Source organism: Macadamia integrifolia, chromosome 1, assembly GCF_013358625.1.
Source record: "Macadamia integrifolia cultivar HAES 741 chromosome 1, SCU_Mint_v3, whole genome shotgun sequence".
In the NCBI taxonomy this organism is placed as follows: Eukaryota; Viridiplantae; Streptophyta; class Magnoliopsida; order Proteales; family Proteaceae; genus Macadamia; species Macadamia integrifolia.
Window position 1 is genome coordinate 16867602 of NC_056557.1, and position 16156 is coordinate 16883757.

General features: G+C 42.1%; 1 protein-coding gene across 2 annotated transcripts; it reads right to left on the reverse strand.

The window, feature by feature from the left end:
• Nucleotides 1-621: 621 nt before the first annotated feature.
• Nucleotides 622-15754, reverse strand: LOC122081409 (probable prolyl 4-hydroxylase 3). Of its 2 annotated transcripts, none has more exons than XM_042648533.1 (8): nt 15248-15754; nt 15061-15142; nt 12836-12933; nt 12644-12741; nt 2467-2596; nt 2173-2360; nt 1896-1963; nt 622-1038 (listed from the first exon to the last, which is right to left on the reverse strand). In XM_042648533.1, exons 1-8 carry the CDS (start codon nt 15439-15441, stop codon nt 1027-1029), a joined length of 870 nt encoding a protein of 289 aa, XP_042504467.1. In that variant the 5' UTR covers nt 15442-15754; the 3' UTR covers nt 622-1026. The 2 variants fall into 2 exon arrangements, with proteins under 2 accessions (XP_042504467.1, XP_042504475.1); XM_042648541.1 differs by having other exon boundaries at nt 1876-1963; nt 15248-15753.
• Nucleotides 15755-16156: the final 402 nt, after the last annotated feature.

Genomic DNA, 16156 nt, shown 5'->3' on the forward strand with positions numbered 1-16156 from the left:
TTGTGAGTCACGTAAATTGTAGCACTGCCATGAATTTCTTTTTCCGCCAGAACACCAAATCGTCGCCTTGGCAATGCCTAGGCGACGCCATGACAACTATGGCCAAATCTGACCTTGTTACAAGGACCAAGTCCAGGTAAATGCATGGAATGGTCAGACCTGTCCCTTTGACAGCCCTAGCATCATCACCTTGCTGCCGCGTGATGAACCAGTGGACCAGCTACTCCATCTTTTGGTGGCAGAGATCATATGCCTATTGAATGTTGGGACAGCCAAGGAATCAGAAACTGAATTTAAACAGACAAAAGAGCACCCAAACAAGGTTAGCATGAGCTCACAACAACAAAAATTAAGTGCGATCAATTTTGAAGAGTAGGCACTGAATAGTGGAGAAAAAGCACTTGGGGGAAATGTTACCCCCAGCTCCGGGCTGATCCCCTTCCCAAGATTTTGTTTTTTACCTAAACCAAAATGAACACTCAGACCCAGAGCCACTTGATATACTATTTTGCCTCATGAACCCACCACCAAGAAGCTTTTACCTATCAATCAATTATCATTCTTTATAGTGTTCCCGATGCACTGGGGTGGAAAGTGGGGGAGAACATTATGTCCCGCAAATGGTAGGGAATCAATCAGTGGTAGGCTAACAAAGAAGAAGCCAAAAGATACAAATCAGAATCTCAAAAATTGTTATAATTTCATCTAAAAGTTCATCTGGTTTTACAGTTCAGTATTAGAGTACTGTTTATCAGCAGCCCAGCCCCCAAGTCTTCCAAAAATTCTCTGATGAAGATCAACTCCCCCAGACAAGAAGTATAGCAATTCTTATTCTTTAGGTGGATGTAGGGCTGGCATCAACCAACCTGAATGCAAGTTAGCAAAGATGCAGTAGTCTGTCAAAATTGAAGACACCTGAGTCATAGGGCACATCATGGATTTCAGAGCCCAACAAGGTATGAGCTGTGGTTGAAAATTCTGTCATCATTCGTTGCATACACTACAACAATGAACATCCAGGCAAATTCATCCCATAACCTGCAAATGGATACAAGAGTAAGAAAAAATGTTCATCTGGTTGCTGTTCTATTGAAACAGCAAAATGTAGGATTCTTTGCAGAGTAAAATATTAGGCATAAGCAAAGTAAATTTGTACATGACCATTTGAGAGAAAGATACGTCTATTAGTCCATCATCGTGTGCACAGACACACAGACACACATGACAGACAAATTTGAGGCCATGCATAAACAAAGAAGGCTATTTTTCACATAACATAAAGGAGGCTTCTACCTACATAACAAAGTCTCAGGGTCCATATATCACATGAAGGTTTTTATCTACATCACATACTCAACTGGTCCAGTCACAAATCCCAGGGCCCATACATCGTATTGAAAACGGTTCTATCTACATAACAAAACAATTTGACACAAAGCATTATTCAGTTCATGGTTTCGCTCATTCTAAGATCAGCCATGGATACTGGAACCATCTGTTGTGAATTGTGATACGCTCACTGCTCTACAATAGAAATAGTAGACATCAATTAGGCTACGGATGCATTCTTTTGCTTGCTCAACACAATATTGAAGAAAAGTTAAGGCACTCATTTTGTGGTCTAGAGACATTAAACTGAGATATTTTCCCACATACTCGCCCAAAAAAAAGTGTTCCTATATGATTTGAAATAATGAAAAATTAATTCTCAAAAGATCTAGAGTTGCTTTTCAATAGTTGACGACATAGGGAACTGAGGTACATTTCTTAAGACATACAGAAGGCAAACATTTTTTATTGATCGAATGAAAATAAAAATAAAATACAGCTGCAACACAAGTTAGAACTGGTAATTTGTAGACATTGAAAGGAAACCTTAACACAGTAGCTTAGACCTTGTACTCGTTGATATGCAACCACTTCGTCGATGACCACTTATTCCCTCTAATCACAGGGCAACCACCTGAAATAAATCAAGTAAAAATAAATTACCCCCCTAGAATCAGTCAGTATTAAATGACTGAAAGAAAACTGAAGCTCCTAAAATAACGCTGAATCAGAAATATTAATTAAAACAGAAGGGACCAGACTCTGATTCTCACAGCTAATAAAAATGAAAATAAAGAATTATGACTGAGGACTGAACAACTAGGTAAGCAAACAAAAACTGACCATGCAGACTAGAAGGATCTAGAGTAGCGTCTGGCCTCATGCTCCAGAAAAGTAATGCATCACCCATCTTTGGTTTAACAGAGAGACCTTCCTTTCCACATTCAGATAATTCATTCCACCATGGGACAGAACTGAAATTTGCTTTGGAAGCAGGAAATACTGTCTCACCACCTTCTTCAACTTCAGAGCTGCATCAATAGGAAAGTAAAAGGGCTTGTCTCTAAAAGATGAATCCTAATGTATATCGGGATCGAATAAATGCAAAAGATGTACAAGTAGGGATGCGAGACTAACAGATACATAAGAACAGTAGCTACTCGCTGACCCCCATTCTTGGTATTAAATTCATCAAGAAAGTAATCATAGTGAGGCTCATATTTCTGTCCAACTTCATAGTGCAGAATTTGCAGCCATTCCCCATGCTCTGTCAACTCTAATGTGTTAGCTTCAACAGTAGCTTATGTACCATAAATCCAGGAATTAATAAACCATAGGATTAACATATGCACATGATTAAGTAGCATAGAAAACCAAATGAGTTTACTGCATCATAAGCAAAATCTAGCATTATCCAGTAAAAAAAATCTACCTCTACACAGGTTAGTTGGCGATAAAGTTGGTTCCAGAACCTCTAAAACATATCTTTAAATAATGCTATAGCTTAGTTAATGTCAGAGGAGGAATCGATCCCGTCCTGCCCCTGGAAACCTTGGCTCCTCCCCTGCGGAGCAATCGCTGCCCCCCTCCCAGCCTTGCCTAATGTCCCAAGGCTTCATCTGGAATTCCAGGGGCCTTAATCCCCCTGCTAAGCATGCGGCTGTGAGATCCTTCATAAAAGAGCTTCAATCCTCTTTCTGCTGTTTGATTGAAACTCACATAAAAGAGTTTTCTTTGCCCAGAATTGTTGCCACCATCGCCCCTGGCTGGGAATTTTTGTCAAACCATTCTTCCCATCCTAACGGCTGTATCTGTTTTTTGTGGGACAAGTCCAAGCTTCAGGTTTCCCTGTTCTCCTCCTCTCAACTCCTCCACCTTTCTATTACAGACATCTCTCACAGTTCAACCTTCTTCCTCACCCCCATCTATGCCTGCCTCTAACAGGAGGGCTGACTCTGGGATTCTCTGTGGAATGATCTTAGGCTTATTGCCAATCAAATTGGTGCTCATCCCTGGGGGATTTGTGGAGATTTCAATGTAGTAAGATTCAGCCATGAGAAACAAGGGGGGGGGGGGGGAGGCCTTGATATTGCAAATGTAGAGGCCCTCAATGCCTGCATTGCTGATATTGCTGTTGATGATCTTAGATGGTCGGGTATCAAATTTTCCTAGAATAATAAAAGGTCTAGGCAGTCTCGGATTGCTTGCAAGCTGGACAGATTCCTTGTAAATGAAGCTTGGCTCACTGCTTTCCCTTCCTCCCATGCCTCTTTTGAACCCCCTAATGTCTCTGACCATAGCCCCATCTCCATCCTTATCCAGCCTTACACATTCTTTGGCCCCAAGCCATTCAAATTCTTTGATATGTGCACCTCCCACCCTGACTTTCTCAACATTGTCAAAGAGGCCTGGTTAAAGCCTGTCCATGCCTTCTCCACTCCCCTTCTTGCCCTAGCCAGAAAGCTGAGAAATGTTAAGGAAGCCCTTAAGACCTAGAACACTAACTCCTTCGGGAATATTTCTTCTCAAGTTATTTCTTGCAGGGATAGGCTCTCCTCCATCCAGATGCAGCTTCAGTCTGACCACCTCAATCCCTCTCTTGCTAAGGAAGAAAAGAATAATCTCTCTTCCCTCCTGGCCCAAGAAGAGATTTTTTTGAGGCAGAAATCCAGAATCAATTGGTTGGAGCTGGATGATTCCAACATTGCCTACTTCCATAGATCTGTCAAAGCAAGAAACAACCTAAACTCTATCATCAAGTTGTCAACTCCTGAGGAGACCCTGGTTCACAGAGTGGATGAGATCAAGAAGGTTGTAGTGGATCATTTTGAGAATCTATTCAGGCCTCCCATTGCCCCTGCCCCCCTCCCAATCCCTGAAAATCTCTTGAACAAATCCATCCCAGCCCCCATGTCTTCTATGCTTATGGCTATTCCCTTAGATGACGAGATCTCTGTTGTCATCCTCTCCCACAAGGCCAGTAAAGCCCTCAGCCCTAATGGTTTCAGTATGGGATTTTTTTTCCTCCTCTTGGGATCTCATTAAAGAGGATTTGGTCAAGGCAATCAAAAGCTTCTTCTTCAACCCAAGCCAGATTAAAGGGATCAGCCATACATTCTTTTGCCTCATCCCTAAGAAAGAGGGAGTTGAGACTATGAATGACTTCAAGCCAATCTCTCTTTGTAATCTCGTTTACAAGTTCATTGCTAAGATCCTGGCATATAGGATAAAGCAAGTGGTGGGTTCTCTTGTTAGTAGAAATCAATAGGCCTTCATTCCGGGAAGAAGCATTGGTGACAATATCCTCCTTTGCCACGATATTGTTAAAGGATTAGATAGAAAAAGCTCACTCCCCGGCTGCCCTTATAAAGACTGACATTCACAAGGCCTTTGACTCCTTGAGATGGAACTACATCATCATGATTCTTAACTCCATAGATTTCCCCTCAGTCTTTACAAACTGGATCTACCACTGTATTGCTGCTCCCCGCTTCTCAATGCTGGTCAACGGGAGTTCAGCAGGGTACTTTGCCTCCCTTGTGGGGATTCGGTAGGGATGCCCTCTCTCTCCATACATTTTTTACCTAGCCATGGAAGTTCTCTCCAGAAGTTTGCAAGTGGCCACTGATTAGAATCTCATCTCTGCCATTCCCAAATGAAAAGCCATCAAGCTTACTCACCTGGCGTTTGCTAATGACCTGATGATCTTCTCCAGAGCTGATCCCTCCTATATGCAGAACATCATGATTTGCTTGAACCAATTTGTTGCCATGACTAGTCTGCGTATCAACCCAGCAAAGTCTCTTATTTTCCTAGCTGGAATATCTGACTCTACTAAAGCATCCATCTTAGGCCAAACTGGCTTCTGCTTGGGTCAGTTACCGATCAAATATCTGGGGCTCCCTCTCATCCCGGCCATGCTTTCCGCCCACCATTGCACCCCTATGCTTGACCTCATTCGGAAGCGCCTTTAGCTCCAGAAAGGAAAGCTTCTCTCTTTTGCTGCCAGACTAGAGCTCATCAGATCAGTCCTTCAAGCTTCTTACATCTATTGGTCAGGTACTTTCGGTTTGTCGGAATCCATCATCTCCAAGCTTGAGTCCATCTTTGCTTTATTCTTGTGGAAAGGAAGTGAGTGTTCAAGATTCCTCCGCCTTGTTAGTTGGGCTGCTATTTGCCTTCCCAAATCTGAAGGAGGTTTGGGACTAAAAATGATTAAAGAGGTGAACTCTGCTGGAATCATCAAGCTGGCCTGGAAGATTATATCCAAGAAGGAGAGCATATGGGTCAAGTGGGTGTACTCAAATCTCCTCAGGAATGACTCCTTTTGGACAGTGAAAACCCGGGCTGATGCTTCTTGGGCCTGGCGTAAGATCATGGCCACCCTCAGCTATCTCTTCCTAAGTCGGTAATGGGTTGTCTACCTTTCTTTGGCTTGATCCATGGCACCCCAAGGGAGTCCTCTTTCATGTTGTTAGCGCCAGGAACATTAATTCCTCCGGTTTGCCCAAGCTTGCCCTAGTAGCAGACATTATCTCTTCTGGTGCTTGGCCCCCTGCTCTTCCCTCAAGCAGCTTGCTGATATTTGGAACTCCCTGCCGATTATCTCGGACTCCCAGAGACAAAGGCATGACTCCACTCTTTGGATGCCCTCTTCCAAGATATTCTCTGCCAAGGCTGCTTGGGATTTTGTTAGAATCCATGGACCTGCCACCCCTTGGCACAATCTTATTTAGTTTTCGCATCACATTCCCCAACATAGCTTCATGGCCTGGAGAGTATTCACCAACTCCCTTCCCATGCATAGTTTCCTCATCCAAAGAGGCACCCCGGCTGAACCGATGTGTATCCTCTATGGGAATGAGTCGGAATCTATGGATCACCTCTTCTTCGCTTGTCGGGTGTCCAATTTCATCTGGACCATAATTATTGCCAAATGCTGGCTGGCCGGCCTCTAAAAGAATCCTCCCCTTTCATAAAGAATGGATATGGATGGACATGACCTTTTATGGCAAGACTATTTGTGATCTGGTGGGAAAGCTAGCCTTCTGTGCAACAATCAACCAGATCTAGATGGGAAGTGATGAGGGTAAAAATGCCTCCCTCAAGTCATCCTTGGGTCGTCCTCGACAGAGCTGACCCCTTGGCTCATCCTTAGCCAAGCCAACCCTATAGCTCATCCTTGGCTCATCCTTGGCTGAGCCGACCCCTTAGGTCGCCTCCCTAAGGAGTCTGATCCGATCCCAACGACTGCGGGGACAATCCTGAAGATCGCCCATTACCAACTCAGCAAATCTTATTGCTAAGAGATATCCCAACAAGTAAGATAACAGTTACCTAGTGGGACTCTTCCAAGAGTTATCCTAACAAGAGTGAACTACTTGCCAAAATAGGACTCTCCTCAACCGCCTCTCTTCATTCATTGCCTATAAATATCAAGGTAAGCCCTCAAAAAGGAGGATCGATCATTTTTCATAATAAACTCTCTTGAGTAACTGTTGTGGAGAAAATCTGACTTAGGCATCGGAGACTTCCCCGTCGGCTCAGCCAGGCTCTCCTTTGTCTACTCTTTTGTGCAAGTCTAACGTGGAGTATCCAGTCTTGCAAGGAAGATCATCCGGTCAATTTTTACCACATCAGATTGGCGCCGTCTGTGGGAACGAAGGAGCAGTGGAGAAGAGCAGAGAAAGGATTGTGGATCCGAGCTCCGACCTCCATCATTTTTTCTTTCTGAATATCTCCGTCATCTTCTCAGCAAATCTACGTCAAAGGTCGAGATTTCTTACAAGTAGCGGCAACATAATCTCTATTAGAAAGAGGGTTCCCGTCGCGGTAGAGACAAGATTTCCTTGCACCGCCGCCTTTGCGATCTTTGAACACCTAAAATGGGAGTCTGGTTCCTCTAGGAACAAAGAAGCACTAGCGGAATAGCAGGCTTTGACCAGATCTGATTGGAACCGCCATCAGTCATATCTAATTTCCTCCCTTCTTTAATCTAGTTCATAGATTCTGAGATTGGAAACTTCTCGTGTGAAACCAGGTCAACCGTTTGGGTTTTTAGGTCCAAGAAATCAAATCTGCCATCACCAATCGCAGCTACACCGGGAAACCGTCACCCTCACCATACAGAACACCGATAAAATCATCACTCATTCCCTCTTTTATTTTTCACTTTGGATCTTGGATTTTCTGTTGTTGAAACCCCAACTCCTCTCTAAGGTGGTTCTACAAATTAAGTGGTTTTGCAAAAATGGTTACACAGATCTTGCATTACCTAAGGTGGTTTTACAAAGTGGTTTTGCAAAAATGGTTACAGAGTTCTTGCATCATTGGAGGTGGTTTAGAAAAGTGGTTTGCAAAGATAGTTTACAAATTCAATTGGCTTATTTTTTATTTTCCAAAGAGGATTACAGAGCTGAATTCCAAAGGTGGTTTCCAAGAGTAATTTACAAATCTGATTTTCCAAATTCAAGCAATATGTGGAGTGGTCTGTCCTCGTTTTGCAAGAGTGGTTTGTGCTTGTTTTGCAAGAGTGGTTTAAAGAAGTGGTTTCTGAAAATGGCTTACAAAAATGGTTTGCAGTTACTTTACTAAAGTTAAAGTTCTTTGTAAGTTGGTTTACAAGACCGGTATTCTATAATCATTGTACAGAGCTGGTTTTCTAAGTGGTGTGCAAACTGGGTTTTGCCACCTCACCCTCCAGCCAAGCCAAATCACTTATGTGCAAGGTGATTTTTGCCACCTGGTCCTCTAGTCAGGCTGAATCACCTACTCATCTTGGCAGATTCAAAAAAAAAAAATCTGCACGGTGACATATGCAACCGAGAATGGTTGGGTCGCTATAGGCAAGCACAAACTTGGGTCGGCAACACCTAGAGCCGAGCACCTAAAAAAAAAAAAAGAGTAACATGGACCGAAACCACGTTCATCCTTTCAAACTTTCACAATGCATGGTTCGCAACATCTATGCTGACCACAACGTGAAATCAAACCTCAAGATGGGGCAGCCGTGAGCATACTCCTTTGAAACCGAGGTAGTTTTTTTGAGATGGTTCGTAAGGTGGTGGGTGTACTGACATTCTTCAAAAGGGAGGCACGATTGGTTGCTGCTCCGTTGCATCGTATCAACTTACCAGTAGGCGCAACCATTATAATGCAACACATAGTAGTGCGGACGTGGACAGCCCAGATAGGAGAAGATGATGCTACACAGATCAGTTGTCTTAATCGAGATATGATTTCCCAAAGTGGACCAAACACTTCCAAGCCAAGCACGTTGCAACTGAGCATTCAATTACTGAACCCAACAGATAAGTTTTACAACTTGGAATAATCAACTTATATAAGATTTGAGTTTTAAAATTTGTTTTCCTTCAAGATTTTCCCAACTGTTGTGGGTAGGTGAGCCTCGACGGAGTCGTGCGAACTTAAACTGAAATCCAAACCCACTTCTACGGAAAGCATATTTGCTCTCGACCCTATTCTCACACAAAAGATATCAATAATCCCTAATGGGCACATTGGATCAAACCCAACTAGGGCCGAGACTATGGCTGATCGACCCGATTGATGACAAGCTCACATTCCTCAGCCAAGCAATATATCTTGTCATTATGTCTGCAATCGAGCAGGATGTACGATCATTGATGCCACACAACCCACGGTTACCTAGTCCTTGACAACGAAGATGAACAGGACTTGCCAAAGCAATACACCGTCCCACGAACTCCTCAATGTTCCACTCTTCCACAAAGAGCAGGAGCATATTAGTGGGAAAAAGAAGACCCTGTCAGAGAGGAAAGAAAAGACCGACCCGACCTGGTCGATATATAAAAAAAAAAAAAGAGAATGCATCAAAGGAAAGAAGGGTTGTTCTAAGGCACAAAAGCCCAAGCCCAAGCCCAAGCCCGAGCCCAGGCTCGGCACCTCAAGCTCGAGCCCCGACTAGGCACCTCGAGCCCGAGCCCGAGCCCCGACTCAGCACCTCAAGACCTTACGCACTAAGGCACGTAAGCCCGACCCCAGGCTCGGCACAACAAGCACGAACCCCGACTCAACACCAAAGACCTTATACGCTAAGGCATGAATGCACGAGCCCAGGCTTGGCACCTCAAGCACGAGCCCCAGCTCGGCACCTCAAGCCCTTAGGCATTAAGGCATGCAAGCCCAAGCCCGAGACCCGGCTCGGCATCTCACAAGCCCGAGCTCCGACTCAGCATTGCAAACCCTCATCTTTAAGGCAAAAACATGCAAGCCCTTATCTTTATGGCAAAAACATGCAAGCCCTTATCTTTAAGGAAAACACTTGAAAGCCCTTATCTTTAAGGCAAATACATGGAAGCCCTTACCTCTGAGGCAAAAATAAATAAATAAATAATCCCTTTAAGAGAAATCCTAAAGCAAAAGTTGCGCTCATTCCTAAAAGAAACATGTGGCACCTACCCCCACCAAAAGAAAAAAAAAAGGACCTCCGCTCAGCCCAAGGAGATCGTACCTCTCCAAGTAAGAACGGTATTATCTCTACCAAAGCCCGAGTTCCAGCTCAACACCTCAAGCCCTTAGACATTAAGGCATGCAAACCCGTAGACATTAAGGCATGCAAAACCGAGCCCCGGCTTGGCACCTCACAAGCTCGAGCTCTGGCTCGACACCTCAAGCCCTTAAACATTAAGGCATGCAAGCCCGAGCCTCGGCTCGGCACCTCAAGCCCTTAGGCCTTAAGGCACTCAAGCCCTTAGGCCTTAAGGCACTCAAGCCTAAGTTCTGGCTCAACACCTCAAGACTTTACGCACTAAGGCACGCGAGCCCGAACCTCAACCCAACACCCCAAGGCTTTATGTACTAAAGCATGTAAGACCCAACCTCAGTTCGACACCAAAGGCCATCAAGCCAATGATTTTTTGGTGGTCGGCACTCAAAAACCCAACTTCAAAGGTCGATATAGAAAGACATCTATAGAAAAATCAAAAATAACAAAGTTGTCTTCACTAAACTAAAGATCCATAACCTGATCCAAGCACATAATCCTTGCTTATTGAACTCCTACAGGTCAACCTACGGACCTCGACCTGAAGGAGTGGGGGGCTTATGATGAGCGTAAAAATTCCTCCCTCGGGTTATCCTTGGGTCGTCCTCGGTAGAGCCAACCCCTTGGCTCATCCTTGGCTGAGCCGACCCCTTGGACATCCTTGGCCGAGTCAACCCCTCGCGTCATCCTTGGGAAACCCAACCCCTAACCCCTTGGCTCATCCTGAGCCGAGCTGACCCCTTGGCTCATCCTTGGCTAAGCCGACCCCTTGGGTCACCTCCCTAAGGAGTCTGATCCAACCCCAATGATTGCGAGGACAATCCCAAGGATCGCCCATAACCAGCTCAGCAAATCTTATCACTAAGAGATATCCCAACAAGTAAGATAACAGTTACCTAGTGGGACTCTTCCAAGAGTTATCCTAACAAGAGTGAACTACTTGCCAAAATAGGACTCTCCTTAACCGCCTCTCTTCGTTCACTGCCTATAAAGATTAAGGTAAGCCCTCAAAAAGGGGAATCGTTCAGTTTTTCATAATAAACTCTCTTGAGTAACTGTTGTGGAGAAAATCTGACTTAGGCATCCAAGAGTCCCCCATCGGGTTAGCCCAGCTCTCCTTTGTCTGCTCTTCCGTGCAGGTCTAGCGTGGAGTACCCAGTCTTGCAAGGAAGATCATCCGGTCAATTTTTACCGCATCAAAAAGAAATTATAGGAAATGGACCTCCAACTCTCGCTCTCTGGATAAGATTTGGGGCTCCATCTCCTTCGATTTCAAAGCAAATATCACTCGGATTTCCTCCTCTTGTAATCCATCCATTAGTAACTATCACATTGTAAATTCCTAGGAGCTGCCTAACTCCATTATTAGGAATTCCCCCCCTGAGCTAGGCTTTTCTTTTCTTTCCCCCTTTTTTAAGGGCTGTATGTTTTTTTCCTCCTCCTTGGTAATGAATTCTTTATTCACCCAAAAAAAAACTTTTACATGTTTGATTAATGTGGACCTTTCAAGTTGTAAATGACAACAGAGCATATCAACATCAAGTACCTGTTGAAACATGCTAACAATCATAACAACAGAACAAGTATCGCAATGTAAAAACATCTTCCCGCAACAGCAAGATTCTCCTTGAATTGAAGATGAGTGGAAAAGAAAAGAAAAGAAAATGAGGGGGAGAGCCATAGAGGGGTTTGTACAGTCTAAATGAAAATAAAGTTAAAAAAATAGGAAAAGAAACATAGAGAGCAGTAGGAAACCTGATCAAAGGCAGATTGCAAGTGATCATAAGGAACGAGAACCTTCAAGTCTTAAAATCAATTAGCTGAATGATAAGCATACCCCTACTACATGCAAAAGAGGAACCTTGATGATATACTAGAGGGAGAGTTAGCAAAGGAGGGGAATACGAGGATGACTTGTATATTGGTTAGTACAATGTTATAGAGATTTCTGTTTTTGTTTTCGGTTCTGCTTGTCAAGGTGTTTAGCAATCTCAGCTATCTCAGCTATCTCCTTCCTCTTCTCCTTGGTTATTCATAAAAAAGAAATGAAAAATAAAAATGATAAAAAGAGGGAGAAAGGTGGGCTGTAGCATAGCTGTACTCAAAGAAAGTCAACAAATTCTGAAACCAAACTGTTAAGAGTCACCATTGCATGTCATACCAAGGTGGTAATCTCTAAAACTAGTTATACCTAGCCACATACTTTGAAATAAAAGAAAAATTTGATTGATTTAGAATATTGAAATGAGTCCCTCTCTGGTAATCCTTCCAACAAACTTCAAGAGAATCAATGCAGATCCAAGCATTAGCCTTATGTGATGGAGTCTGGTCAGAAAAGCAGCAAACTTAGAACTCTCAGCCACCTGAGGGACATTTTTTATAAATGTTTTTCAACAACGACCCTCCATTCCTGCTTTATACAAGTAGATAGCTGATAGATGCGAAAAAATGCTAAATGTTTTACATAAAGTTAAATATAAAATCTTGTTCTCATACATTAGCTTTAGAGTTTTTCGCTTTTCCTTCAGAGGCTTATTGTTTTTATTGGGCAAAATCTGATGTTTTATTAGACAGCTAGGGAAATAGAAATATGTATTCCATTAACATAAAATCTTCTCTTCATATAAGTGCACTGGAATTTCTCCACTTTTCTTTTAAATATCATGATATGTACCTTTCAGTCAAGCATGTAAACCATAGAACAACAAGGGCAAGATACAGTGAAGAGAGAAAGAATAGGAAATGTCAACCATCACCAAAATCATAATGCATCTCTAAACTGCATACCTACAGGTATGAAAGTGAAGTCTGCAATCCTTTTTTCAATGTCTCCGATGATTTTATCACGCCCTCTCTTGAGAAATGTTCCAGAGCTGGTGCGTACCCTAAACACCAAAGGTACGTCAAGCATCATGCACACACACACACACACACACACACACACACACAAAGTAGGGAGAGAGAGAGGAAAAATAAGACCTGCTATCCTTACTCTGGCCAGTGGCACTATCAACAACTGTTGACTTCTCCATATAAGGCTTTGCAAGTTCAATTAAGTACTCGCATTCTTCCTTAGACTGTTCAAAGGAGCAGAAAGAAACCTATTGAGTTGGACAGTTAAAAAATATATCTATAATATATGTATGAATCTCATCGCCCGAGTTGGATCCTTCTTCAACTGATAAATGAGAAGTAGATCAACTGCATGAGGTGACGACTATTTTTAATAAGAATGTGGTAACTACTTAACTGCATAACCAATCCCAAACAACAAAATGCCAATGTCAGCAAAGGAGACTGTTGACCACAAGCTCTCTGCACATTAACCATGGTGTAGTTTCAAATGAAAAGGGCCTAAACCTTGCATAGACCCAAAGCCTCTGCCATGACAGACAGTCAATCAGGTCAAAGTATTTCCATGGCCCCTAGAAACTCATATATATAGTTCCTGGATGATACTGAATGCAGCTTCAGTATATGCTTAACACACAGGTAATCCATGATTACTAAAAGCACTCAGTTTTTCAGTTCTTCCGAATTCCTTTTGCATTTCATAACATTCAAAAAATTTTCTGAATTTTCCATTATAGATCTAAGTATGGTTATAGTATTCGATTGAAGGAGTTTTAGGGTGCAGAGAAAATTATATTTTGTTCTTCTAATCTCATTAGAGCTTAATGATCAAACCTATGAATGTACACAGATTTCAAATCCAAAATTCCATCACAAGGATTGGGAGAGCAGTTACCTTGAGTATCACAAATGGAACACCACCAAGGGATTGTAGCTTTTCCTCAATTTAGTAACTGAGAAATGTGCACATAACATCTCATATTTGTGTAATCAACTCTTCAAAATCAAATTCGCAAAAGAATAATTAGAGAGAGAAATAGGGAGTGTTCATTCTTAGGGAGAAAAATCTGAAGAAAGAATCCGATTCATAGCTTAGGAGAGGGGAAAAAAAGCACTAGAGAATGTTGTTGCCACCCTTCCCCCTTTTGATTTTGTATTATATTTTAATTAAATAATGACCACTAGTGGGACTTTGTGGGAGACATCAATACGATGTGGAATGAAATGATGGCTTGGTTTAAGAAGGTTGCCAAAAAGTTCTAGGAGTCACGAAGGGTATTTGTCAGGCCCTTAGGGAGACTTGGTGGTGAGATGATGATATCCAGGCAGGCATTAAGACAATGCAAGTCCGTTTGAAGGCATGGCAAAGGACTAACGAGGTAGAAGATAACAAGAGGTATAATGTTACCAGAAACAAAGCTAAGAAGGTTGTGGGGATAGAAAGGGCAAAGAAATATGAAGACCTGTATAAAAATCTGAACACAAAGGAAAAAAAAAAAACTATCTATAAAATAGCTAAAATGAGAGAAAGGAGTAGAGATTTTGACCACGAGATGTATTGAAAGTGATGATGGTAGAGTGATAGTAAGAGATGAGTCTATTATGAAGAGATGAGAAATGTATTTTAAAGACCTACTAGATGGAGACATTTCGAATTTATTTCCATCCAATCAATTCCAAATACTCCACTTTGATGTTCACTCAATATGAAAGTGGATTCCTTGTTGAGCATCTTTTTCGTCCACAGTCAAACACCATAAAACATTGGGAGACATCAGCTTTTGGTTCATTAAAACCCATAATGTCTAGCTACAATGATAAGGACCTCTCAAGTTTGGGGAATAAAAACTACTAATAAGAATCTTGTCATTTAAAAAATTGACAGTATTCAATTCAAGATTCTCATGTGATCAGATTCAATGCACACACAATATATACACTCACATTTGTATCCCAAAATCAACATTCATGAGCACACACAATGTGATGACACTATGAACAGAATGCCCGGTTTTGTCTCTAGTCATGAAAAGAATAAGGTAAAAACCTATGGGCACCCACATCACAGTAATGTCATGCAATCATAATCATAAGTAAATAATTAATGGATTTGATGGACACTACAAAATCAATATGATTTGCAAAGGCGCTATAAAGTCTAAGAATAGAATTGCAGTTCGAAAATGAATTGAAATACGTAAAATTGAAGCAAAGACTTGCACAGAGGAACAAGTTAATGACTTATTACAGCCAGAAAGCGTAGAAGTTCGAGTACTAAAAAACAACAGAAATGGTCGAAACAGTCCACTCGGGGGAGGATAATGAAAAGGAAAAAATATACTTCAGCTTACCAGAAAATTGTGATAAATAAAGGCTCTTGGCTCCCACGAGAGAATTTCCGTCCATTGGTCCCTTCTCTCCCCAAGTCCAGTCCTGCAACAATTCCGAAATTCAAATATAAGAAAACAACCAGATAAAAAAATTCAACATCAAATGCATAACACTGCAATAACAACAAACATATTCAAAGCTACATACTTGATGAATTTCTGAAGGCGTACCGAACTGAGATCGTTAGCTTTCGGGGAATCACCGTTATTGACCGGAATAGAAAAAATTCCAAACGCGAGAAGAATCAAGAGAGCGACAGACAGCATGAGAAGCAGAGCTAGGAGGAGCGTAAATGAAGACGATCTCCTGTTCGGAATTCGAGAATACCTTCCTTTCGCCATGGTTGTTGCACTATTGCGGATCGATCGAATGTGTGAATCCCCTAGAAATCATTCCAAAAAACAGGAACCCTATATTTCGAAGAGAAAGATGAGTATGAGTCAGATCTGGTGAACTTCAAGTTCAGAGTCTTCACACAGGTGGTGAGGAAAATGAAGGAACGAGAGAAGCAGGTGACACAGTGTCACTGACGCTCTTAGATTACTTCAGCTCCAGCTTTAGCTTTCGTAGTTCGACTTACAACCTTAGTCCTATTCCATGAATGAAAATGCAAAACTGATAGGGTGTTTTCGTAATTTGGAATTTCGTTTCATGGGCGTTGGCAATTGGCGGTCTCTGGTTTACTCAAAGCAGTGCTGGTGGGTGGTCGAAAACCTGGGGCTGGAAGGATCCATCGTTTGTGAAATTAAATTTGGGATATTTATATTTCCAATTATATCCCAAATAATAATTTTACAGTTATATTTTACACATCTTCTACACTGAGTCGTGAGGTGTAATGAGCATTGGATGGCTGAGAGCATCTGAACACGTGTCTTAAGAAACTCCCAACCACTTGATACTTAATGCATCGATGCAGCAATTGCAGACGATTTTCACATGCATTATTATAAGGGTGTTAATCAGTTCGGTTTCGATTTAAACGATACGGTTCGATTCACATTTATTTGGCTGAAACCAAAATTGCACCATTTACTAAATGGTTGCACTTTCTGA

What these genes read in the sequence shown, in the direction of transcription:
- LOC122081409 (XM_042648533.1), bottom strand. Translation starts at nt 15,441, where the DNA reads ATGGCGAAAGGAAGGTATTCTCGAATTCCGAACAGGAGATCGTCTTCA. An exon ending in GCTACTGTTCTTATGTATCT is followed by an intron (nt 2,361 to 2,466) that starts GTTAGTCTCGCA and finishes CTATTGATGCAG; the next exon opens with CTCTGAAGTTGAAGAAGGTG. An exon ending in AGATCCTTCTAGTCTGCATG is followed by an intron (nt 1,964 to 2,172) that starts GTCAGTTTTTGT and finishes GATTTATTTCAG; the next exon opens with GTGGTTGCCCTGTGATTAGA.